The sequence below is a fragment of the Anoplolepis gracilipes genome, chromosome 4 (genome assembly GCF_047496725.1).
Source record: "Anoplolepis gracilipes chromosome 4, ASM4749672v1, whole genome shotgun sequence".
NCBI lineage: Eukaryota > Metazoa > Arthropoda > Insecta > Hymenoptera > Formicidae > Anoplolepis > Anoplolepis gracilipes.
In genome coordinates, this window is record NC_132973.1 from 7,011,600 (window position 1) to 7,022,497 (window position 10,898).

Sequence of the window (10,898 nt, forward strand, 5' to 3'; positions counted from 1 at the left end):
ATTAAATCAAATATTAGAGTGTCGAAGTCACTCTTATCAAATGATATATTTTCTTCCTTTATTCGCATAAGATTAAGGATATGACAATCAATTGAAAGATTTTAATGCACGAAAAGGGATATAAATCAATAAAAAACTGAGATATTTATTACATTTTTAATATAAAACGAATCGTATTGTATGTATAAGTCATATGTACAATAATTGAAACCTTCCTAAAGTAACGTTTAAGGCGGGATTGACAGAAACAATTTTATTGCACACATTGGCGTAATAGCATTACGATACTGATCTGGTAAAATATTTTATATATTCTCTCTGTTGGCAAACGCAAATCATTCGCGAGTAAAATCACTTGCTAGTAAAAATGGACATAATTCAAGAGAAACACAATTCATTATACAATTTCACACGCGAATATTTATAATCTCAAATTCGATCTTAATGTAATATATAATAAATGCCTAATTACATTTCTTCTAGGCGGGCTCCAATTATTTCGACGTAACATGATTATAACATTAGCATTTATTTGAACATGTTCAGGCGGGATCTTCCCCGGGGGCAGACGTGGAATTTCTCTGAGCTTCAATTTGAGTCCTACTTTGAGAACTTCCCGTCGCGACGGCAACTTTATGCTGCGCAGCTAGACATTGTTGTAATTGCTGAAGCTATAAAATCAGAATAAATGTTCCTTACCTTTTATGCAGTGATATAGCTGAACCCTTTAAGTAAATATATATATGTGCTTATGGAAGTGTTTATTATATAAATTAATTCTAAATATTGTTTTATATAAATTTTTATGGATTATTATTTTTATATTTACTATTATTTTTATATTCTATAATATATTAAGAAATAATTTAACAATAATATAAAAATATTATTTTACTGTAAAAGAACTATTTAGAGCCAATCTCTTAATATATAATTCGTACGTACTTGTTGTTGCGATAGAGCAGTCACCCCGAGACTTTGCGTTTGCTGGCTGCACTGGCCAGTAGAAGCTCTGGCATGCAAGGATTTTGTCAACAGAGTTTGTTTATTAACAGGTACTACTTGGGAAGAAGGTGTCGTTTGTGACGCCATAAGCACAGGTTTCGTTGCAGCTGTATATATATATATATATATACAAAATTTATATATAAATATCATTCTAATTAATAAACGCAAAATACGTTTTTTTTTATACACAGAAAAAAAGTTTGATCGCAACCTGCTTTCGTAAAATTCTAGATTGCAGACTTACCCATTATAGGAGTTAATACTTGTTTGTTACCAGACAATATTAACTGACTCGCTGTTACTGTTTTGGCAACTGTCATCAGCTGATTCGATAGTACAGCTGATTTAACTTGATTCGATTGTACTTGACGAGTCATATGATTAAATCGCGGCCTTTGAGATCCAATGAGCTGGATTGCTTGTCCTCCCTAATAATATATAACATTCATTATTATAAAAACTTCAAAACAAATTTCTTGTATAGTTGTGCACAATACACACGCGCGCGCGCGCGCGCGCACACACACACATATATATATATAGTTATAATTTTATGTTTTATTATACTGTACAATGTAGTGTGCGCATTTTGTTATTGTAATAATGTAATATGTATAAAAAACTGTAGCTGTTTTAACATTTGTTAGATTAATACCTGTGCAAGAGTTACTGCATTATTACTCCTTATATTTTGCTGTGACAATCCTTTTACAGATGGTATTATTTGGGCTGAAATGCATATGATGATAAATATTAGATAATCATATATATGTAAGATATTGTATATATATATAAAATATAATCCTTGAAGGCATCTATGTTTTTAAAACTTTATCTGTATCTTAAACTTTATATGTATCTTAAAGATATTTAAATCTCACTTTATGTATAAAGACATCTAAAGATATCTTAAATTTTTAAGTTAAAGTTTTTTTACAAATTTTTCTATATTGTATTAAAAAATAAGAGAGAGATAGACAAAGAGATAGAGAGAAGAGGCAAAGTTTTAATATATAGATATTTAACAAAAAAATATATACAAAAGAATGAATGCCGATATGGAACAAGTTCAATTAGCAATATGTATAAAGGATATATATTACCAATCGGTAAAGACAAATGTGCAGGATTGGCAGGATTGGCGATCACTACTGTTGGTGTACTCCCAGCGATAGCTGTCGTAACAACAGTTGCAGCCACCATCTGAAATAGTATATAATGTTCCAACGTTACTTATAGGTTATTTAGATATGTTACTATCTGTTTTGTATATTATAATAATAATCCTTCTGGTATACAATAAACATATGCATTCAATAAATATCTAGTTAGTATTAAAATACTTCATACAGAATGAAAACTTACTCTCTACGTGTGTATGTGTACAAAATATTCCATTCATTATCGTTAGTCCACAAAATCGTCTTATAATGAAAAAATTATCTATATAAATCGATACTAACACTTGAGACTGTCGTGCAAGTATTTGTGGCGGACGATATAGGCAGGGAGACAATGACGGGTGTAACAGTGCCCGCAGAACTTGGAGACATCGTAAATGACATCGTAATGGGTTGTGATAAACCCGAAAACGATACCTATCAAAATACCAATAATGCAGATAGTATATTTTCACTATACATCGACTTGTATAAAATAATTGACTAGTCATTCCTAACCTGAACGTTTTGCAGGCCGTTGATAGAATTCGGCAGACTAGTGAGGTTCACGCCTTGTAGATTCACATTAGTTGGCGATGGACTGGTCATCGGACTCGCTGGTTGGCTGCTCTGACTGGAAGAAGCAGTGAGTCTCTCGAGCAGTGACGAAGCCGAATTCATCCCGGGTATAGGATTGTCCGCCGATGGCGTGCCTATTCGAACAAATCGTGTATATTAATGAAACTAAAAAATATTAATTTATAATAGAGTACTATCGAATTTTTATTTAATAAATGTTCGAAATATTGTGAAGTCTTAGTATTATGTATAATTAATGCGACCAATGTTTACAAGTTTGTTAATCGGTAACAAATTAATTAAATTAAAAAAAAAAAAAAAAATAAAAAACCTATTATGCTTTTTATTGTTATAAAGATAGAGCATTTATAGATATTGTTTACTGACCAGCAAGCATAGCCGAAAGTCCAGGCATTGATAAGCCAAGAGTAGATGTGGGATCCTGCACTCGGGCGAGTCTCACAGTGGTCGTTTTCATTGGTTGTTGTTTGCATCCTAGTTGTCCAGTCAAAGCAGAATTTAAACTCACGCGTACCTGAAATGTTGATTAAATGTAAGTGACACAAATATATATTTAAATACACATTTTATATCAAATTATCAAATAATTAACTAATTAGTAACACCAATTAATATAAAAAATTAATAAAATGATTATTAATTATGCTTGATTATAATATCATACATATCCGTTGGAACTGTGTGTATGTGTGTGTGTGTGGCTACATACAAAATATAAATTGAATACATATAGCAAGATAATAAATGATTAATAAATACATTACTAATTACATACTTGACCCGTAGTGCTTGGTACGTTGATAACGTTGCCATGACTAAAAACTCTGGATGGGATGGAAGCATTGAGAGAAATCTTTCGCGGTTGAACTTTCTGTTGAGCCAAATTCGCAGGAGTGCTATTTAATAAACTAAGAATTGCGGCGTTGCTCGACTTGTTTGAAGCTTGTGCATTGTTGTTCATAGCTGCAGCTGCAGCATTGGCTGCAAGATACATAAAATGCAATGTCGAATTACGATTCCGTACAAGCATTGTGTATAAATTACACGAAGAAAAAATGTGAAAAAAATTTTTGACTGTAATGTAAGAGCAAACCTGCGGCTTGTTGTTGGAACTGATGCGCGGAATTCATGAGGGAAGTGACAAGAGCACTTATTGCCGGATTAGTCGAATTCTTCTTGAACGATGGCTCATTTTGATTTTGATTGGCAGTTTCACCTATACAGTTCTGCGTTCCTGCTTGCAATTGCGCTTGCTGCAAATTTTAAATAAACAATTTATGAAAAAGATATATAAAGGATAAAAAGATTACAAAAAGAATGAAAATTCTCATTAATCCTTTTAAGTTTAATTAGTTATTGTGCATTATCACTTATTTGTATCTTTCGCATTACTATGTGGATTCAAATTCAATGTCTGTGTATCATAAAATACAAAATTAGTAAAAACTCACCAAGACTGGAACATTAGTTGCATTATTAATAGTACCACTCGACTTCTGTTGAAAGACCAGAATACCAGAACCGTTGCAAGTGTTGTCCGCTACTGCCATCGCAGGATTATCAATTTGCACGGAGGTTGACGCATTAGGGCCACCATTAGCCAAAGACTGCCCTGAGCTCAACATAGTAGCATCGTTCTGCGGAATAACTTGTGGTATGTTCGCAGAGTCCACGCACGATAGACTATTTTGTGCGGAAGTGGTGGCTTCCGTCATTGCTTTCATCGAGGCTACTTGACCAGTTAAAGTATTTAATTGCCCTTGAGCTCGTGACAACATCTGAAACGGCGTACGGATTTGCTGGAAATTTTTACACGATTGTAAGACAAGACATTATTTAATAAGAGTTTGCGATATATATATTTTCTATTTTTTATATTATCAAGAAAAATATTTAAATAAATTTTATTTTTTAATAATTAAACTTTTATTTTGTTCCTTATTATTCATTCTGCATGATATTAAACTTATAGTTTACAAACCTGCTGTGCTATCTGTTGTGATTGAATTTGTTGCAATTGTCGAGCCGTTAATTTCGCTTGCTGCACCTGAAGAAAAAAAAAAAAAAAAATAAAGAAATATATAAAATAAAATAATTACTTAAAAAATATTAAGTGGAAAAGAATATGGCCTATACCTGCTGATGTGCTCGCTGCATGCCAGGTGTACATGCAATCTGTCCTGGTATAATATGTTTTATTCTCACATTCTTCCTACCCTCTTCCGTGAATATTTCTTTAAACTGCTGATAGTAATGATTAGCCACGGCTCTGGTACCTAATGTAAACCTAGAAAATAAATTCAATTTGTTAACATTGTTTGTTAACAAGTAATTGTATTTTGCACAAAAAAATATCTATAAAGAGAAATTTATACACATTAACATAAAATGCACGTACCGACAAGAAGAACCATTCTTCTTTCCATTTTTATCCATATAAAGTTCTCCAAGGTACTCGGAAGTAGCGGGTCTTTGAAGGATCGAGAGCTTTATATAATCTTTACTTTCTGCAGGTTCTAATATATACTCTTCTATAACTTGTGGCGTACAGTCTATTGTTTCTTTTGGCCGTTCGTATGCTTTTGCATATCTAATCAAATTTCATTGCTAATTAATTTTGTGATTATTTTACAGTAAAATTGTAAAGAAAGAGTAAAGGAAAAATTATAAGCTACAAATAATACAAAAAGAAAAGACATGCTTTGTCATAAAAACCTTAAAACTTCAATATCTGAAGTTGGTGGAAGCAGAGGAGGGCTTGTGAGAAAAGGCGGTGGACAGGCAGTGTTTGTCGCTAATCCTCTTCTTTTTGAACGGAATTTCTGCATTATGTCGTGTATTGTTTGTCCTTCTTGCTGAGCCAACTGTTCCAATTTTCTTTTTCGATTGACTGTGACCTGATATCAAGCAATATAATGTTTACCACTGCTTCATGCAAATTAAATGTATAGCATAATGATGCATAGCAAGCAGTACATATAAACGATAATTTCATTATATATTATTTAAATATTTTTGTATAATATATTTCTAGATCTTCATAATTACATTAATTTCTTAAATATTAATTTATATTAAAATATAAATAAATTTCAGACTAAAGTATTACCTGAGAAAATTTTTTGGCTTGTCGCATGAGTTGATGATCAGTAAGTAATGGTTTAGACTGTTTAATTCTTGTACTAGCTAAGGTAGGAATAGGATTTGGATCTAAGCATAGAGGTCCTTGGGTAGCTGCCACCAGATGTGATTCCAACATTAATCGCTCCTCATGGCTCCAATCTCCGTCATTCGTAAGCGTTGACACATCCGAAAGTACACTCTGCATATATAAATAGGAATGTTCGAAATTTAACTTAAATCATGTTTAATATAAATAATTTCAATCCATATAAATTGTAGAAAGAATCACACTGCACACACAGAAATTATAGGGTGATTCGTTTTAATCGCCTCAGATAAATATCTATGGAACATAATGAGGAATCGATTAATGTGAAGAAAACATGTAGTTGTCTTAAAGAAAAAAATATGTACTACTCGTTACAAATTTATACTTTTTCTTAAAAACAACTATGTTTTCTTTACATCAATTGATTCCTCTCATTATTCTATGCATAAAAGTATCAAAGTAAGATGATTAAAAAATAAATATTTTATGAGATAATTCAGTTTATATAAAATTATGTAAAATTAAAATATAAAACATCTCGTCAACTATTAATTTTTTAGCTATCATACCCTTATAATTTTTTACGTACAATATTGTGAGAAATCAAGTTATATAAAAAACTTAGGGTAATTCTATTAAAAAAAAGTTGACCTTCCTTGGCCTATATCCAAGGTCGAACTTATATCTTTTTTCTTCCTTCAAGCTAAACAATTTTTATCTGAAAAATGTTTCTGTATCTTTTTAAATATTTATCTAGGGCGATTAAAATAAATCATCTTGTATATTATTTTTTATATATGATCAAGAATCTTCTTATATTGTTATTTTTAAAGTTTGAAATATTCAGACCAGAATGTTTACTTCAGTTCAAGTACAAGCAAACTTTACATTTATTGAAAATGGTAAATAATGTATTGCAAAAATACTAGTGCTTGATAAGTACCTCTTAGCCTAATTATCCTCTTTTTCTAAGAAAATGTGCTCACAATCTACGACTTTTTTTTATTTAATATAAAATTTTATTATCTTTATTAGCTATATTTAATGACCAAATCTTACCTGTGTTGTAGGTTTAAGAAGTACATGATGCACTTCGGCTTTGTTGTTGTGAGAATATGACTTTCGATAATCTCGGACTTCAGCAATTATGCAGCCGTCGTAAAATAAATGTGAATAATTGGATTCTAGTTGTTCGGCTAACATAGCCGGCAGTTGGCCATTATCAATGCACGAAAGTAGTTCACCCTGTTCGTAACCCATGAGTTGTGTCTCAGCTAGTAATGAATTTTTATCATACTGATTTCCCTTATCACTATATTACAAGGAAGAAAATCTCTGTATTAATGTCAATTATAAAAATCTAAGGAAATAATTTTTATTTAATAGATTAATTATAAGTATGTGAGTGTAAAGTATTTTCTGATATCAATATGTTAATTAAATGTCTTAAATTTAGTCAAATTAAAATTTTTAATATATTAACACTAACAATACATAAAATAGTGCGACATATAAACAGCAACATAAAAGAAGCCAGAGATTCAAAAGTTATAAATATTTATAGTTTATAATATAGATCGTAAAAAGATTGTAAAGTTTTTTTTTCATAATTTACACATTTGTGGTAATATTATCAGTACTAATTAAAAAAGAATATTAACTGTTCGGCATTTCAGATTTTCAGAAAGATAATTAATAATATGCTCACCTATTTCTTACAGCTAATGAGTATCCTTTATTACCAGCATAGAGATTAACAATTAATGTATGTAAACCTTCTCGTTGCACTAACCGCCCCAAAAGATCACACTCATTCTCAAGATTGTACTGCATAACATTTACACAATATAACATTAATACAACACATGTACTGCTATGTTGTGTTTGCGTACAAAAATACGAGCGTAATATCATGTTTATATTTCTTTTTTATTAAAAAAATTAAGAATTAATAAAGGAAAGATTTGTTTAAAAAGTGGACATACCAAAACTGAATCTGGGGTTGCATGAGCCCTGGAGAGTTCTTCAAAATAGAGTCTAGTGAGTTTAGATTGGATACTATGTCTGGAGTGACTCTGTTCTTTTTTTTGAGAGAGCAACGATTTATTCGATATTAAGGCCAAAGAATCCGGACCTAGTGCATTCTTCCAACATCTGGATACTTGATTAATCATATCCTATATAAATGTTGTAACATATAATCATTTATTAAATATAAACAATGTTAAATGATAAATTCATCGCTATATCAATGGACTGCAATTCAAAAACTTTGTTACACACCTGAGCCCGCTGACACGCATCTTCCAAATTACAGGCTGCACCAATCATTGTAATTTCTGATTACTGGCGCCACTTAATGTCATATCTGAGGCGGTAATAATCGTTCATATTCTGAAATATATCCCACACTTAATGTATTTATTCATATAAATTATAATTGATATATATGATTATAAATAACATATAATATAATTGATATGATTATAAATAACAAACTACAGATAACATTTGCAATCATAAAGAGATATAGGAAAACAATTAATATTTGCCTTAATAGTTCATAAATACATTTATACATTAAATAATAAAAAAACTTTTAATATGTCAATGACTAATGTTTTGAGACAAAAAAAATTGATTACAAATAATCTTAGTAACAAAGTTTTTCATTAAATTTCTACTATCTAGTTTTTAAATAATAAACTGTAATCTAGTTGATTATATATATTCTATTCTGTTGTTAATCTTTAGTTAATTCTAGTATTAATCTTCTAGAAAAAAATAAAAATTATACAATTGTACTTTAATAGAAATTTATTATATCAAATATAACATTTAAATATAATTATGATTATAATTATATCAAGTAATAAAAATTGAAAAAAGGTATGCATTACTTTAATATATAAATGTTCTATATAGGCTTCAAGTAATATAAAATCAATTTTGTGTTTTATAGCTTCTCTCTCTCTCTCTATTTTTTATATTTAAAATGATTAGACACATATTAAAAAAAAAGAGAAAAAATAAAATGTATCTAAAACTGTATAACAGCTTTATAGTTTTATATAAATGTGTGTGTGTGTAAAATGTGCATATTTTTCCTTAATCACTCATCACTAAACAAACTTTTTAACTGTAATTTGCAAATCTGCTTTGTGTTTGTAAATATATCTCGTATATATTTATCTACTTAATAATATCTATCTTTCATTTATAAATAACATTTTGGAACTATTACAAATTTACAAAGTATAAAGTGGTCTACTTGCACATATATGTATTTGAAATTTATGTGCACGCATAGCATGTCATATAATAAACATATCTCTTGCAATATTATTAAACAATTCGAATTAAATCAATAAACTTTTTAAATACATTGCAACTTAAAATATAAATGATAAGAATAATGGCAAGAGCTAAAAAAAACTGAATGTAGGTCTCTATATCATCAGAGAATCACAAAACAAATCCACATGTTTTTACAAGTCAACTTACCATCACAGTGCATTCTATGTAATGACTCTTAAACAATACACATAATATATGCTGGGTGTTTTATTAACAAATTTCTCTATAAACACCATAAAAACATCAAGAAACTAAAAGAGATCAAAAAGTTTGAATTCTGCTTTATTGCTTCTCCGAGAGCATTAATGACAACTACCGAGAGGCAACTCACACAATTCTACTATCAATACACATTTATGTCATCGTGACAGTCATAGAATCCATTTTTCATGCGGATTTTCGGAAAATTCGAGGAATCCTGCCGTGTTCGCCGAGATCAATTGATACCTGTCATCTTAATGACTGACGCGGGGGATACGCATAACATTCGAAAAATGAATAAACATGCGAGATTGTCGTCGCGATCGGAAAACTCTCACGCAGGGTAAGGAACACGGCGGAGAGAAAATTATCGAGGGAGGGGAGAGGGAGAAGGTTCCCCGGTAGCGTGCCGTGGCAGGCGAAAACAAACTGCGAGAGCGGAGAGCGCAATCGAGCGAACGGGGAAAAGAGAGGTTAGGGTCTTGTCAGCTCGCGAGAGCGTGCCGTGGTGGTGGTGGCGGCGACGGCGTCGCGGCGCGATGCGTCGGGAACGTACGCATGCACGCACGCACGCGGCGCCACGCCACGCCGGATCCGCGGCCCGCGGCCCGCGCGCGGTTTACCTTTGCTACGCCGAGAAGAGGGTGCGACAATAAACATCGGCTGCGCACGACGAGCACAACACGCACGATCGACCTCAGCTTGATTCGCACGTCATAACCTCACTGTCGCGCTCGCTCGTTCACGGGGTCGGTCGGTTGATCGGTTGGTTGGTTGGTTGGTTGGTTAGTTGGTTGGTTGGTTGGTCGGTCGGTTGATCGGTCCGTCGGTCGGTCGGCGCGTCGAGTGGCCTCGACGGAGACTCGTTGTAGAGTTCGCTCGTCCCCTGATCTCGACGCGGCGAGAGACGGCTACGACAGCGGGCGACTCAACCGTTCACTGTACATTCCGGCATGAGCGATATTTACAAGCGACAAATGTCATTTTGCGTAGCGTAACCTATTATACAAACACCGCACACGATCGCAGACTGGGAGAACCCAACCTCTCCGCACTGCTTGATTCTTGATTGCTATACTCTAGACCGACGTAGGGGCGCGTTAGAAAATCCTACATACACTGGGCTAGAGTAGAATATTGAATTGGCCAATCGGAGCAAAAGGAGCAAAGATTTCTTTTGGAGTAGAATTTTCGAACGCACTCCTGCTGCGTTTGTAAAAGCACCGACGAGATATTATAGTTTTAGGCCGATATTTCTAGAGATCCGAGAACTTTTCTATCCTGCAGCCAATCAACACGCTCGAAAAATTTGTCGTACGACAAATGTAATATGCAAAGATTTTCTTGCTGTAGATAAGAAAATCTTTGTACTGTTGGTAAAAAAAATAATGATTAAACAC

General features: G+C 32.4%; 1 protein-coding gene across 5 annotated transcripts; it reads right to left on the minus strand.

Moving 5' to 3' along the window:
- Window positions 1-142: 142 nt before the first annotated feature.
- Window positions 143-10,573, minus strand: LOC140664761 (uncharacterized). Of its 5 annotated transcripts, none has more exons than XM_072890209.1 (21): window positions 10,122-10,572; window positions 8,224-8,334; window positions 7,926-8,117; window positions 7,649-7,767; window positions 7,000-7,252; window positions 5,878-6,090; window positions 5,484-5,665; window positions 5,167-5,358; window positions 4,905-5,055; window positions 4,750-4,815; window positions 4,220-4,546; window positions 3,862-4,021; window positions 3,544-3,749; window positions 3,135-3,282; window positions 2,688-2,881; window positions 2,472-2,606; window positions 2,112-2,211; window positions 1,664-1,737; window positions 1,253-1,436; window positions 946-1,112; window positions 143-671 (listed from the first exon to the last, which is right to left on the minus strand). In XM_072890209.1, the coding sequence occupies exons 2-21, from the start codon at window positions 8,269-8,271 to the stop codon at window positions 543-545; spliced, it is 3,240 nt and encodes a 1,079-aa protein (XP_072746310.1). In that variant the 5' UTR covers window positions 8,272-8,334; window positions 10,122-10,572; the 3' UTR covers window positions 143-542. The 5 variants fall into 5 exon arrangements, 4 of the variants coding, with proteins under 4 accessions (XP_072746310.1, XP_072746307.1, XP_072746308.1 ...); XM_072890206.1 differs by having other exon boundaries at window positions 4,220-4,567; window positions 10,122-10,571; XM_072890207.1 differs by lacking the exon at window positions 10,122-10,572 and adding an exon at window positions 9,445-10,053 and having other exon boundaries at window positions 4,220-4,567.
- Window positions 10,574-10,898: the final 325 nt, after the last annotated feature.

Coding starts and splice junctions, on each gene's coding strand:
- LOC140664761 (XM_072890206.1), bottom strand. CDS start 8,271: ATGATTGGTGCAGCCTGTAATTTGGAAGATGCGTGTCAGCGGGCTCAG. Junction 2,607..2,687: donor ACGGCCTGCAAAACGTTCAG/GTTAGGAATGAC, acceptor GTATTTTGATAG/GTATCGTTTTCGGGTTTATC. Junction 2,212..2,471: donor CTTGCACGACAGTCTCAAGT/GTTAGTATCGAT, acceptor ATACTATTTCAG/ATGGTGGCTGCAACTGTTGT.